The sequence below is a fragment of the Geotrypetes seraphini genome, chromosome 8 (genome assembly GCF_902459505.1).
Source record: "Geotrypetes seraphini chromosome 8, aGeoSer1.1, whole genome shotgun sequence".
Lineage (NCBI taxonomy): Eukaryota > Metazoa > Chordata > Amphibia > Gymnophiona > Dermophiidae > Geotrypetes > Geotrypetes seraphini.
The window spans coordinates 21,946,792-21,962,693 of NC_047091.1; the positions used below are offsets into that span (position 1 = coordinate 21,946,792).

At 47.1% G+C, this 15,902-nt stretch overlaps 1 protein-coding gene across 1 annotated transcript in view; it reads left to right on the top strand.

Annotated features, from left to right (window-relative positions):
• The first annotated feature begins 10,870 nt into the window (after nt 1-10,870).
• The window catches only part of PSMB2 (proteasome 20S subunit beta 2), a 40,081-nt gene continuing 35,049 nt past the window's right edge, over nt 10,871-15,902 (top strand). The window contains exons 1-3 of the mRNA XM_033957492.1: nt 10,871-11,050; nt 13,668-13,790; nt 14,857-14,927. Coding sequence (XP_033813383.1) covers nt 10,960-11,050; nt 13,668-13,790; nt 14,857-14,927 — 285 coding nt within the window. The 5' untranslated portion in view covers nt 10,871-10,959. The remainder of the gene's footprint in view (nt 11,051-13,667; nt 13,791-14,856; nt 14,928-15,902) is intronic.

A 15,902-nucleotide genomic window follows, 5' to 3' on the forward strand; every position in this document is an offset into this window, starting at 1 on the left:
ATATTTGAAGAAGGGCCTATGAAGTCCCAAAAAAATACCGGTACAGGAACATTTACATCAGCCCTATTTTTCCAGTAAAAGGTATCAAGACCTACAAGAAATAATACATATTAAGAGAAAGAAAGCAAATAACGTGAACTATCAAGGAAGGCTTCCAGGAGTTTCAGTAATGGATTGACTTGTTTGCTGAAAACAAGATGTCTTGCCAGCTCTCACTCATTTACAGCCAGGCTCATTGATTTTAGCTTTAGTCTCATGCCGTCTCACACCTTCTCAAAGATTTCCATGGAGCTTTTAATGACTCAGGGTGCAAAGAGAACACTGTTTTTCACACCTTCCACTTCTGTCCTCCTCCTCGTCCTAAATTAAATGGACAATCTTAAAGTGTTGGCTAGCATCAGAATACTTATATTCAGCATGCCTTTAATAGCAAAGGAGTGCATAAGACAGATCTCAGGTACAGGGACTTGGAATGGAACCTGACACTATCATTACGAATGAAACTACGCTTTGAAGCTCTTCTGTTTCTGTGCTAACTCGTTAAGCCTCCAATAAGCCCACTGATTTAACTTAAAGGCTCTGATCTGTACCCTATCGTTAAAATTATCCAGGGTACCCGAAGACTGGAAGGTAGCCAATGTAATGCCAGTTTTTAGAAAAGATTCCAGGGGTGATCAGGGAAATGAGAAACCAGTAAACCTGATGTTAGTGCTGGGCAAAATGGGAGAAATTATTATAAAAAAAAACACACACACCCTTTTACAAAACTATAGTGTGGATTTTAGCGCCAGTCGCAGCGGTAACAGCTCTGACGCTCATAGGAATTCTATGAGCTTTGGAGCTGTTACTGCCATGGCCGGTGCTAAAAACCACGCTACAGTTTTGTAAAGGGGGAGGGGAAATTAGGCTCCCTATTATGAAGCCGTGTTAGGCTTTTTTATTGTAGGCTGCAACAATATGATGCTGATAGGAATTCTATGAGCATCGGAGCTTTTAGCACCATGGCTGATGATAAAAATACTAATGCAGCTTCATAATAGGGAGGGAAAATGACCCCCCTCCTTTACAAAACCGCACTAGCATTTTTAGCGCCGGCCGCAGTGGAAACAGTTTGGACGCTCATAAGAATTCTAGGAACATTACATTACATTACATTACATTAGTGATTTTTATTCCGCTTGTACCTTGCGGTTCAAAGCGGATTACATAAGAAGAGAACTGGACATTTCCAGGATGGTACATGACAATAGAGAATACAGTTTGAGGATAGAGACTTAATAACAGAATGATAGTAAAGACTTAGTAACATCGGAAGATGTTTTGGACGGCAATGTTTTGGTTTCTTGGGGGATGGGGTGAGGGAGGTTAGGTAGATTGTATATGCTTTTTGAACAGCAGTGTTTTGATTTCATTACGGAATGTCTTGAGGTCTGATGTTGTGGTTAACAATCTGGTGATGGAGGGTTCGAGTTTTGCAGCATGTGTTGCCAGGAGGCTATCGTAAAGCTTTTTGCGGTGAGTACCCTTGAGTGGTGGGTATGCGAATGATGTCAGTGTTCTTCTTGTTCTGGTTGGAAGGTTACGGTTTAGGCGGTCATCTAGGTAGGTGGGTGCAGTACCGTCAATTACTTTGAAGAGTAGACAGTATAGTTTGAATTGAATTCTGGCTCGAATCGGTAGCCAGTGTGAGTCTAGGTAGGCATTGGTGATGTGGTCAAATTTTCCGAGTGAGTAAATTAGTCTAAGGGCTGTGTTCTGAACAGTTTGAAGTTTTTTGATCATGTTTGTGGGGCATGGTAGATAAAGGATATTGCAATAGTCCACGAGACCTAGTACCAGGGATTGTACAATTATCCTGTAGTGTTCTTTGTCAAAGAATTTCCTTATTTTTCTTAAGTTGCGCATTGTGAAGAATGCTTTTTGGGTAGTTTTGTTGATTTGGGTCTGCATAGTGCAGCATCTGTCTATCAGCACTCCCAAGATTCTGAGTGAGGTCTGGATTGGGTATTTGGTTGCTTTAATTTCTAGGTCTGTTATGGATGGGTTTTTGTCCGTTTCAAGCATTAGGAATTTGGTTTTGTCCGAGTTTAGTTTCAGTTTGTGGTTTGTCATCCATTTTTCTACTTCATCCAGAATTATTTCCAGGTGTCCTGTTGAGGTGTGGTCTTTGGTTTCAAAGGGGAGGAGTATAGTTATGTCATCTGCGTAGCTGAATGATGTTACACCTAGGTCGTCTAAAGTGGTGCCGAGGGAGGAGATGAAGAGATTGAATAGAATGGGCGACAGTGGTGACCCCTGCGGGACTCCGCATGGATTTGACCATGGGTTAGATTTCGTGTTGTTTGTCTTAACTCTGTACGTTCTTGTTTTAAGGAATCCTTGGAACCAATTGTAAACCACCCCTGAGATCCCGATTGCATCAAGTATCTGGAGTAATATGGTGTGATCGACTAGATCGAACGCGGCGGAAAGATCTAGTTGGATAATTAGAATCCTGTGTCCTTTACTGAGGTGTTGTCGGGCTATGTCTAGTAGTGTTGCTAGTAGTGTTTCCGTGCTGTGGTGAGATCTGAATCCTGATTGAGAGGAGTGAAGTATATTATGGTCAAATAGGTAGTTGGTGAGGTATTGAGTCACTAGTCCTTCAATCAGTTTGACATATAATGGGATCGAAGCGATAGGTCTGTAGTTGGTAGGAGCGTCTATAGGACCTTTTTGATCTTTCAGTAGGGGTGTGATTATGATCTCTCCAAGATCTTGTGGGAATTGACCTTCTGTGAGAGTGCTTTGAATCCATTGCATGAGGTTGGTTTTGAATTTAAGGGAGGCATTTGTAAGCAGATACGATGGGCAGTAGTTCATGTCGCATGAGGTGTGGCTGTATTTTTTGTATAGTCGGTTCAAATCAGACCATTGTAGGGTTGGGAATGTGGTCCATGTTCTGTCTGCAGATATGGCTTCTTCCGTTGTGGGGGTTGTTATCTCGTAGAGTTTGGTGGTTGAGTTGTTGAAGGTATTTCTGATTGTAGTGATCTTGTGTTTGAAGTGGTCTGCTAGTTGAGAAGCTGTTGGTGGTTTATTGCCTTGGGTGGCAAGGAATGGGTTTGTGTCCGTAAGTTTTTTTACTAAGTTGAAGAGTGTTTTTGTATCAGAGGTGTTTGTGCCAATTAGTTTAGAATAGTATGTTTTGCGTTTTTCTTTAAGTTTGATGTTGTATAGTTTGATTTGGGTTCTCCAAGCGGATTTGGTTTGATCATTTTTCTTTTTTCTCCAAGATCTTTCAAGTTGTCTGCAAAGCCTTTTTTGTAGGAGGAGTTCGGAGTCGAACCACTTGTCTGAGGATCTGCAGGTTCTATGTTTGGTTTTTTCAGGGGCTAGCTCGTTCAAGGTTGTTTCACTTAGGATGCGCCAGTGATTTACGAAGTCAGTTGGGTCGATGGGAGCGATTGTAGGGTCCACTTTATCCCAGAATGTGGCAGGCTCAATCTTCTGTCTAGATTTGAAGGTTGTTTTTTGTGGTTTGGGTTTTGTGTTATTTTGAGGCCAGTTGATGGTGAAAGTGTATTGTGGAACGTTGGAGCTACCGCGGCGGCTGGCAGTAAAAACACTAGTGTGGCTTTTTAAAGGGGGGGGGATTTAGTGAACACACAGACAAACATGGTTTAATGGGACAGAGTCAACTTGGATTTATTCATCCAAAGGAAATCGTGCCTCATAAATCTGCTATGTTTTTTTAAAGAAAACCACCACAGGAGAAAATCTTTCTCACAATGGAGAATCAAAGAACGAACAGTGAAGGCTTTATTGACTTGAAGACATGATACGTATGTGTTTCGGCCCAAACGGCCTGCATCAGGAGTCCCGGACAAAGTGCCGGGTTTTGAAAAGCCATCCGCGGAAATCCAGAGGTTGGGCTCACAATGAAGTGACTTGCCCAGGCTCATAGGGACTCAGCTCACACTGTCCTCACCAAATGCTTTTTCCTTTTTTTTTTTTTAAATGATTTTTTCTTTTCCCAATAACAATAACACACACTTCCAATATGTACAATACAACAATAATAATAACAACACACACATTATTACAACTTAATGAGGACTATGGGGGGCCGCCACGGGAGCGGACTGCCGGGCACGATGGACCCCTGGTCTGACCCGGCAGAGGCAACGCTTATGTTCTTATGTTCTTATGTCTGTTATAAAATAACAACCTAAAATAAAATTAAAGATAGAATAAAATAAAATACTCCTTAGCTGCATATATGCAATTCAGATGGGAGAGAGTTAGGGAAGGTTCTCCTTCAAACTTTTACAGAAACCATCCAGGGGGGCCCAATTTCTTAGTAAAATGAGCAATATTATTCTGTATATCTCAAACTTCTAGGGAGATAATTGATTATAATCTGTGATGACTTAATCAAATCACAGTTTCTAAATGATTTAATAAAATAGTGTTTGTAAAGTGCTCAGACCCTGTGGCTATTATTGGGACCACTTTTAAGCTGTTCCCACTAAACAGCAATGTTACTTACCGTAACAGTTGTTATCCAGGGACAGCAGGCAGCTATTCTCACTAGTGGGTGATGTCATCCGACAGAGCCCCGATACGGACGTCTCACAAGCATATTTTGCTTGAAGAAACTCAGAAGTTTCGAGATGCCCGCACCGCGCATGCGCCAGTGCCTTCCCGCCCGATGCTCCGGGCGTGTCTCCTCAGTTCAGGTAGCTAGCAGAGAAGCCAACCCAGGGGAGGTGGGTGGGACGTGAGAATAGCTGCCTGCTGTCCCTGGATAACAACTGTTACGGTAAGTAACATTGCTTTATCCCAGGACAAGGATATTCTCACTAGTGGGTGACCTCCAAGCTAACCTCAATGGGATGGAGGGAGAGTTGGCAACTTAGGAGAATAAATTTTGTAACACTGTTTGGCCAAACTGTCCATCTCATCTGGAGAAAGTATCCAGACAATAATGAGAGGTGAATGTATGAACCGAGGACCAAGTGGCAGCCTTACAAGTCTCCTCAATCGGTGTCGATCTGAGGAAGGCTACAGAGGCTGCCATTGCTCTGACCTTATGGGCCGTGACTTTACAGGGAAGGGGTAATCCAGCCTGGGCATAGCAGAAAGAGATACAAGCCGCCATCCAGTTGGAGATGGTGCGCTTCGAGACAGGTCGTCCCAACTTGTTTGGATCAAAGGAGACGAAAAGTTGAGGAGCAGTTCTGTGTGGTTTGGTGCGATTCAGGTAGGAAGCCAAAGCACGTTTACAGTCCAGAGTATGAAGAGCTGATTCTCCAGGATGAGAATGAGGCTTTGGAAAAAACACTGGAAGTACAATGGATTGGTTGAGATGAAATTCAGAGACCACTTTAGGCAGGAATTTCGGATGAGTGCGGAGGATCACCTTGTCATGATGGAATACTGTGAAAGGTGGATCCGCCACTAAGGCCTGAAGCTCACTGACCCTGCGAGCAGACGTGAGGGCCACCAGAAAAACCACTTTCCAGGTGAGATACTTAAATGGAGCCTTGTTGAGAGGCTCAAAAGGAGGCTTCATAAGCTGAGAAAGGACAACATTGAGATCCCAAACTACTGGAGGAGGTTTGAGAGGAAGATTGACATGAAAAAGTCCTTTCATAAATCTGGAAACACAGGATGAGCAGAGAGAGGTTTCCCTTGTAGAGGCTGATGGAAAGCCGCAATAGCACTCAGGTGGACTCGTATAGATGTAGACTTGAGACCAGACTGAGACAGGTGTAGAAGATAGTCCAATACAGAGGATAGGGAGGCTCGCTGAGGCTCCTTGGAATTGGAAATACACCAGGAAGAAAATCTAGTCCATTTCTGGGAGTAGCATTGACGAGTAGCAGGCTTCCTGGAAGCCTCCAAGACTTCCCTCACTGCCTGTGAAAACTGGTGAGGAGTTACGTTGAGAGGAACCAAGCTGTCAGGTGGAGAGACTGCAGGTTGGGATGAAGCAGTGATCCTTGATGCTGAGTAAGTAGTGAAGGAAACACTGGAAGAAGTACCAGCTCCCTGCTGCTGAGTTGAAGTAGAAGGGAGAACCAAGGTTGTCTGGGCCACCGAGGAGCTATTAGAATCATGATGGCATGGTCGCCTCGCAACTTGTCCAGAGTCTTCTGAATGAGAGGAAATGGAGGAAACGCATACAGAAAGCGAGTCCCCCAATCCAGCAGAAAAGCGTCTGCCTCGAGGCGATGAGGAGTGTAGATCCTGGAGCAAAACTGAGGCAGTTTGAAGTTGTGGGGGGCTGCAAAGAGGTCTATCTGAGGCGTCCCCCATTGTGCAAAGATCTGATGAAGGGGGTTGGAATGGAGTGTCCATTCATGAGGCTGGAGGAGACGACTCAAGTTGTCTGCCAAGACATTATCCTTCCCCTGAATGTAGACAGCTTTGATGAAGGCGTTGTGGCGAACAGCCCAATCCCAGACTCGAAGAGCTTCCTGGCAGAGGGAGGCCGAGCCGGTGCCCCCCTGCTTGTTGACATAATACATGGCGACCTGATTGTCTGTGCGAATGAGGACCACCATGTCGTGAAGCAGATGTTGAAAAGCTTGAAGAGCATTGAAGATGGCTCTGAGCTCCAGAAGATTGATTTGATGGAGTCTGTTCGCACTGGTCCAGAATCCCTGAGTGCGAAGACCATCCAGGTGAGCCCCCCACGCATAGGTCGAAGAATCGGTGGTGAGAACCTTCTGGTGGGGAGGAGTGTGAAACAGCAAACCTCTGGATAGATTCGAAGAGGTCATCCACCAAAGTAGAGACTGCCGAAGAGCAGGATTGACCACGATGTGTCGAGTCAACGGGTCTGACACCTGAGTCCACTGAGAAGCCAGGGTCCACTGAGGAATTCTGAGATGGAGTCTGGCAAAAGGCGTCACATGAACTGTAGAAGCCATGTGGCCCAGGAGGACCATCATGTGTCTCGCTGAGATGGACTGGCGAGAAGACACAGACCGGCAGAGATGAAGAAGAGCATCCATGCGTTGAGGAGGAAGGAATGCTCCAAGTTGAATGGTATCCAGGACTGCCCCGATGAAGGGGAGAGACTGAGTAGGCTGAAGATGAAATTTGGGGAAGTTGATCTCGAAGCCCAAACTCTGCAGGAAGCAAATCGTAGCCAGGGTCGCCAAAATGACCTCTGGGGCTGAGGGGGCCTTGATGAGCCAGTCGTCGAGGTAGGGAAATACCTGAAGACCCCTGTTCCAGAGTGCAGCGGCCACCACCACCAGACACTTCGTAAAGACTCTGGGAGACGAGGACAGGCCGAATGGAAGCACTCGATACTGCAGATGTAGATGTCCCACCCGAAATCTGAGGAACTTGCGGGAGGCCGGATGAATGGGAATGTGAGTGTAGGCCTCCTTGAGATCCAGAGAGCATAACCAGTCGTTCTGCTCGAGGAGGGGGTAGAGAGAAGCAAGGGTCAGCATGCGAAACCTCTCCTTGACCAAGAACTTGTTGAGAACCCGAAGGTCCAGAATGGGTCACAGGTCGCCCGTTTTCTTCGGGACAAGAAAGTACCGGGAGTAAAAACCCCGGTCGTGCTGATCCACCGGGACCGGCTCAACGGCCCGAAGCTGGAGCAAAGCCTGAGCTTCCTGAAGAAGGAGGGCGGTCTGCGTCAAGTTGGAAGGATACTCTCTTGGAGGGTGGTCCGGAGGGACCCGATGGAATTGAAGAAAGTATCCTTCTCTTACGATGGAAAGGACCCAGAGGACGATGGTAATAGCCTCCCATCGATGGTAAAAATGGTGGAGGCGACCCCCGATGGGAAAAACAGGAGGATGCAGAACGAGGTCGGTTATGCTCCCTGGAATGGAGTCAAAAAGGCTGAGTAGCCTTGGGTGCAGCCGGCGGCTGAGGTTTCTGCTGAGCCTTCTGGGGAGGCTGCCTCTTCGCTGGTTGCCTTGCAGCCGGAGTCTGCCGTGGAGTGTAACGCCACTGATAGATCAAAGGCGGCCTAGTAGGTCGAGACTGTTGAGGCTTGGGCTTAGGCCTAAGGATAGATTGGAAAGACTTTTCGTGGTCCGAAAGTTTCTTCGTGACAGTCTCGATTGATTCGTCAAACAGATCTGCACTCGCACAAGACACGTTGGCAAGCCTGTCCTGGAGGTTCGGATCCATGTCAATTGTTCGAAGCCATGCCAACCGACGCATGGCCACGGAACAGGCGGCAGCACGTGCCGAAAGTTCAAAGGCATCATACGAGGATTGCATCAGCTGGAGACGCAGCTGGGAAAGTGAGGCTACCACTTCCTCAAACTCAAATCGAGCCTGAGAATCGATATAGGGAGTAAATTTTCGGAGTACCGGCAAGAAGAACTCCAAATATGAAGAAAAGTAGAAATTATAATTAAGAACTCGTGAAGCCATCATCGAGTTCTGGTAGATTCTCCTCCCGAACTTATCCATCGTCCTGCCCTCGCGACCCGGTGGTACAGAGGCATACACCTGGGAGGGATGAGATCGCTTGAGGGAGGATTTGACCAGCAGGGATTGGTGAGAGAGTTGAGTGCCCTCGAACCCCTTGTGATGGACAATGCGGTATCTTGCATCCAATTTGCCCGGGACCGCAGGAATAGAGTAAGGTGTCTCAAAACATCGCATAAATATCTGATCTAGCAATTTATGGAGAGGAAGTCGAAGAGACTCTGCAGGAGGATGAGGTAAGTGCATGGTGTCGAGATACTCTTTAGAATATCGAGACCCAGTGTCCAAAGTAACATCCAAGCCATATACCATCTGTCGGAGAAAAGAAGAAAAAGACAACTGGTCTGCCAGTACAGGTCTCCGAGAGGGACTGGACGAAGTTGAGGCCTCAGGATCCAGAGAGACTTGGGATCGACAAGGAGAATAAGAGGTAGACGGTTCCTCGTACTCCGGCCCCTCCGGGGGAGACAAGTCAGAGGAAGAGTACCCCAGACGTGGCAGCTTCTTCTGCGGCGAAACCTCAGAATGGCGCGAGGAGTGCCGTGATGAATGCCTGGAGCGATGCCCCTCCCGGTGCCTGGAGGGAGAGCGAGAATGTCGATACTTCTCATGGTCCCTTGAAGCTTCCAGCGAATGAATGGGACTCGAAGCGGTAGATCGAAGAGGCTGAATGGTTGCCGCTTCACGCGACGCAGCCCAGGCCTGATATAGAGTGCGGAAGAACTCTTCCTGAGATTTGCTATGCCCAGGACTTCGATTATCTACAGGGGGAACACCACCTTGTTGGCGTGGAGGCGTGATGGGCTCTAAAGGAAGCATGTCACTAAAGGAAGCCCGCCTCGAGGGACCGGCCGCCCTCCGCCGCTCCTCCTCGCCAAGCAGCGAGATCGATCGGCGCGGAGGAGGTGGTCCGCCCCCCGGAATCGGGACAGGAAGGTCACCCTGGATGGAGGCGATTAATCTGGGTCCCATAGTTTGCATGAGCTCGACAAACTGAGTTTCCAACAGGGACCGTAGCGAAGCCAATATAGAGGGATCCTCACCGAAAGGGGGTCCTCCAGCACGGTCTTCGCGCTCCTTCGTGGTCGAGTGCTTCTGCTTGGAAGCTTTCGGCACCTTAATGACCACAGGCGGAATGGTGGAAGGCAGTACCTGAGCCAAGGAGACGGGAACAGGCACCGGCATCGAACTCGGGGCCGAAGCCAGAGTGAACAAAGACGGCTTCAGAAGGCCCGGAGTAGCAGGAGTAGTAGCTGGCTTCGCATGGACAGGCGAAGCGGCCGAGAAAGTCGAAGCCGAAGGTTCTTTAGCAGCTTCCATCTTGAACATCGACTCCCACAACAGACAGCGCCGCTTAAACGCCCGCGCTGTAAGAGTGGAACAAGGCCGGCACGATTTCGGGAAATGTTCTGGACCAAGACACTGCAGGCAGCGTCGATGCGGGTCCGTCAGCGAAATCGCGCGCTGGCACTTGCTACACTTTTTAAAACCGGTGATTGGCCGGGACATAGACCGAAAAAGCTCCGCCGCGAGATCGAAGGAGCGGGGCCTGAGCCACGTGGCCGACCCGGCTGACTCGCCGGAAGAAAAATTTTTTTTTTTTTTTTTTTTAAAGAATAAAGAAAACACACGAAAAGGAGTAAAATAAACTCAAAACGCGGCAATTAGAAGGCAAAAAACGGGAATTCAGTCAGCGCAGAATTGAAGTAAAACTTCTCAGCTCCGCGGAAAGAAAAGAACTGAGGAGATACGCCCGGAGCATCGGGCGGGAAGGCACTGGCGCATGCGCGGTGCGGGCATCTCGAAACTTCTGAGTTTCTTCAAGCAAAATATGCTTGTGAGACGTCCGTATCGGGGCTCTGTCGGATGACATCACCCACTAGTGAGAATACCTGCCTGCTTGTCCTGGGATAAAGATGGTTTCAGGGTCTGAGCACTTTACAAACACTATTTTATTATTTTATTGTTATTAAATCATTTAGAAATGGCAATATTATTCTGTTTCATTTCTATTAGTTCCTCCTATTTTCTAATTGTACTCAATTGGTAGAGATTTGGTGGATGGTTCATGCACTCATGAGGTACCAGGATGGTTTCTCCCTTCCCGCCTTTTTTAAATCACCTCTTCATCTTCTTCCTTTCTAGTCTCCTACCCACCCCACCACCCCTCTCCTCCCCTCCCCCTCCATGTCTAGCTATTCTTCTTTGTTTTCTTTATAAATGGTTTTTTAACGATTCTAAACCGTCGTCTAGAGACGGTATATCAAAGAAATCATGAACTTGGACCCCCCCAGACCATAGCTTTAACCAGACAGGTGGGAGGTGGGGGGGGCGAGGGGAAAAGAAGCCCCCCTCCCCTCAGCAGCGCTGCCCTTCCGCCTTCCCTAACTACATCCCCCAGAATGCCCGCGGCGTCCCGCCCCTTCCCGATACGTCATCGCGAGGGCGACGGCGCGCGCTAGGCCCCAGTGAGGCAGCGCTTTGTGTAGCGAGCAAGCGGCCGTCATGGAGTACCTGATCGGCATCCGGGGCTCGGACTTCGTGCTGGTGTCGGCGGACACGGTCAGCGCCAGCAGCATCGTCCAGATGAAGCACGGTACGTGCCCGGGGGGGAGGTGACGTCGACTCCCCTCTCCCCCCCCCGCAGGGCCCTCATTGAAAAACCGGGGCCTAGGACTGGCCTTAGCGAGGCCTCACCTTCCCCTAATGCTAAATGGGGTCTCTCCCCCTCCCAGTGCCAAATGGAGAATCTCCCCCTCCCCAATGCTAAATGGGGACTCTTCCCCCAATGCTAAATGGGTACTCCCCCCTCCCCCTCCTAATGCTAAATGGGGACTCCCCCTTCCCCTTCCTAATGCTAACTGGGGACTCTCCCCCTCCCAGTGTTAAATGGGGAATCTCCCCCTCCCCAGTGCTAAATGGGGACTCTCCCCCAATGCTAAATGGGGACTCTCCCCCCAATGCTAAATGGGGACTCTCCTCCCAATGCTAAATGGGGACTCTCCCCCCAATGCTAAATGGGGACTCTCCCCCAATGCTAAATGGGGGCTCTCCCTCTCCCCCCAATGCTAAATGGGGACTCTCTCCCTCCCCCTCCTAATGCTAAATGGGGACCCTCCCCCTCCCAATGCTAAATGGGGACTCTCCCCCTCCCCCCAATGCTAAATGAGGACTCTCCCCCTCCCTCAATGCTAAATGGGGACTCCCCCTCCTAATGCTAAATGGGAACTCTCCTCCTCCCCCCTAATGCTAAATGGGGTCTCACCCCCTCCCCCCTAATGCTAAATGGGGACCCCCTCCCCCCCGGATACCAAGGCAGCAAACCCAATGCATAATTCTAGTGGGTTTGGTGGGCACCGCTGCCAACACGTCCAGTTGCACCAGGGAGACTTGGGTTCAGGGCCTCCTGGGTCTCAGGGACTGGGCACTATTTGGTGCCTCCAGTGTGTTTCTTCACATTTGGAGGTGCCATGTTGTGCTCCCCACTAGCGCCTGTGAAAACAGCTCATTACTTCTCTGATTTATTTCTTTATCCCTCACTTCAGCGTGCATATTGTGCTCTTTTTTTTCATAGCTTGCATAAAATTGTAGATGATGCCTTTTATCCATTTTATCATCTGCCTCCCTGAGTTCTTCCTTTCACATTGTAGCTCCCTCTTCAAATGAACCCTGTGCAATTCTGCTGCTTTCAGACTTGCAGCTAACTATACGACTAACCTCCTTAGATAGATGAGGGCAACTCAGGAGCTACAACCAGATTAACCCCTCCCCCCCAACCCCTTCAGAGCTCTCTAAGATGTCTTCCTGGAACATTAGTCAGCAGCATTTAACAAATTGAAAGTAAAAGTAGGAATTTGGCTGCTACTAGCTTTTTTAGACTTAGGTTCCCAGCTCAGCAAACGGATTGATCCAGTCCTGGGTTTAGCCACACAGGTGCAGTTTTGATAATTCTTAGGGACATAGGTGTGAAAATCAGAGCTGTAAATCCTTGCATGCAAGGGATTAAAACCTGGACTGGATCAACCTGCCTTGTAGTTTTGCAGTGAGCTAGCAACCGTGGACATGCATTGCCAAACAGGTACCCCCCCCTTCAAAAACAAAACATAGCTGTTTACTGGGTGGTGAGGAAGGTGTTTTTCTTGTGAGGGGTTGTGTTTCTGCAGAGATCTGGCTTTTCTCAGAACCAGCCTGCAAACTCCCTGCTCCTTTAAGGGCTACAGATCCCTTTTGCCCCCTTAAGTGCCCATTTGCTTGCATAATCTTCCTTCCCAACTCTCCCACCCTAGGCCATACTATCCTCTATCTCAGGGGTCTCAAAGTCCCTCCTTGAGGGCCGCAATCCAGTTGGGTTTTCAGGATTTCCCCAATGAATATGCATGAGATCTATGTGCATGCACTGCTTTCAATGCATATTCAAAGGGGAAATCCTGAAAACCCAACTGGATTGTGGCCCTCAAGGAGGGACTTTGAGATCTCTGCTCTTATCTTATCCAAACTATTCTGGGCCATCTCTGTGGGCTTTTCCTGATCTTCTTGCTAATTTGGGTCCTGGTGGCAGTGATGATATAAAGGAAGACCAGTGGGAGCCCTGAGAGCCAGCACATGCTCGTTTGTCATGCTGTGGCCCCCATCCCTCGCAGGGTTTCGTCTGATCAGGAAGCACATGTGGCATTACTGTCCCTGTGGGGGAGTTGCACTAGCTCATGGGCATTTCGCTGACTTTATCTCCTGGTTTTTTCCAGTTACTGAGGAGCAGCAGGCTGCCAGGTCCTTTTCTTTTTGGACTCCTGCATTGCAGGTGCTCATTGACAGAATTTGCATTACTTGTTGAAGCACTATAACAATTGTTTTGTTTATTCTGTCTAATAGCAGTTTTTTTAAGCCAACAGATAAATAGTAATGAACTAATGATTTCTGTAATCAGCTGTTGTGATTATTCTGGTCAGAGTCCTCTGATATCTTGGGCATGTGATGGTCAAATGAGCTGGGTTTAGAAGTCAGGAGTCCTTCTTCTCAGTACATTGTACATCTCAGTCACATTTGATAAACCACAGGACTATGAGTTTCCTGTCCTATATCTGGAACTCCTATAGGGTCTTTCAGCTCATTCAGACCCTTGATATTTCTGCTTTCATGTGAATTGTGTGAATAAATGTTTGCTGCTGCTAATCCTACCCCCGTTAATGTTCTCTTTCATCCTTTTGCCTTAAAAGATTATGACAAAATGTTCAAGATGAGCGAGAAGATCCTGCTGCTTTGCGTAGGAGAGGCCGGCGACACTGTCCAGTTTGCGGAGTACATTCAGAAAAATGTTCAGCTGTATAAAATAAGGAACGGTGCGTATGGGTCACTGGGAATATAGCGATACTGTTTCATGCCTTGCAGAGCTTACCTAAACCTACCCGAAACAGAGCAATTAAAACATAGATCAGTAACTATTCCATAACATCCAAATGTAAACATAAACCAAGAGAAAAACCTGTAGGAACATCATTCCACACATTCACCCTAAATACAGAATAGTCCATGGCAGATGAATAGTCACTTGGCTCAAACTTCCAAACCAGTGGCTACAGTGGAAACATATTACATAACATCTTATGGCTTTGTCATTGGACCATGCCACTAACCAGCATATTTTCAACAGCACTGTTTGATAGGGTTCGGCTACAGTTGTGCCGTTTGGCCACTCGTCTCGTCTTCAGTTTAAACCAGCAGCTAAAAGTAAATTATTAAACCCAATTCACCAATCGCAGCTTTGCCTCTTAGTTAAATTTATTTGACTTTTCCTCTTATCTGTTTTCTGATATGTCAGAATCTGCTGAATCAAGGCACTTTTTAAGGGGACGGGGATGGGGATGGGAACGGGGACAGGGTCTCTGGGTAGGTTACAGTCATGAATCTCATTCCTAAACCAGAGTATGAGGAGAATGATCTCAGGCTCAGATTGACTACTAAAGCTAACTAGTACATGTATCATGCCAAAGAGAGCTTCTTCCTTATTTCATTTGCTAAACCATCCATTGATGCAGCCAACTGAGCAGTTCACAAGGATTAATAATCTAATCGGGTACTGTAAATATTTTCCCTTTCTGTCCTGGTGGGCTTGATAAGCTGCATGGGCAACTTATCAAGGTATGTCTTGAAGCTGCTTTTAATCAAATCTGTGCCCTGCCCCCCACCATTTGCATTTGTCTTTCACTTTTTCTTTGTCTCTGTAGCAGTTGGGGATTTTTCTGTTTGCACAGAATAATCATTTGCCCCGGAAACCTCTTTATTCCTGTGGTTTTCTTCACTCCAGCTTCTGATCAGTTAGAATGGGAATGTTCCAGTTTTTGCCTGCATGGGCTTTTCGTTGTTGCATTTCAGTTTTGATATAACTGCATCTGTTTTTTATACCAGGATACGAGTTGTCTCCTGCTGCAGCTGCAAACTTCACCCGTAGGAACCTGGCAGATTACCTCCGGAGCAGAGTAAGGCATAAATAAGCTTTTTTTTGTCTCCTCCTTTGCCTTATCACAAAAGAATAAAGTCTTTCAGCAACTCAGAAATCATGAGTAGATATATCTGAAACTATGAGAGACAGTAATCTAGTGAAAAATCATTGGTTATTTTTGCAAAAACCTCTTGCAATGAAAAGAGCTCTGGTATCATTAAGAATAATTTCTGTGGTAAGTCCTAACTTCTAAAGCACTCGTATCTGTTTGTCATTCTCTCTCTGCCTTGACATTCCTTCTTCAGTTCCCTACCTGAGCAGCTTGTTTAGATTTACCCTTTTTGTCTCTCACAATTAGACTGTAAGCTCTCTTGAGATGGGACTTCCTCTCACATGTTAATGAACAGTGCTGTGTGCCTCTGGTAGTGATACAGAAATGATAAGCAGCAGTAGTCCAGGTACAAGATCCATTATCCAAAATTCTGAAAACCAAACTTTGAGGCAAATAGGAAGTCCTCATTTTCCCCGATGTGACACATGCTGAAACCAACACTGGTGCGTGTGTTTCTCCTGTTCTCTGGAGAAGTGGTGGTGCAGTGGTTAAAGCGCCAGCCTCAGCACCCTGGGGTTGTAGGTTCAAAGCTACACTGCTCCTTGTGACCGTGGGCAAATCACCTAATCCCCTCACGGTCCTTGTTGTGAGCCCAATGGGACAGACGGGGAGAAATGCTTGAGTACCTGAATAAATTTGTGAAAACTATTCTGAGCTCTCCTGGGAGAACGGTATAGAAAAATGACTAAATAAATAAACATTTCAGGTCGGAGGACTGGAAAACGGCAAAACAGCTGCAGATTCCATTCAGATCATTGAGAAGCAGAAGTCTGGTGGCAATTTTTTTTTATATTTTTTTTAATTCTTTAGTAATTTTTATAATTTTTGACATTCACATCAGTCAAAAAAGGAAAAAATACGATGCAAAGAAAATACCTGAATTGATAGCAAATTGTACCG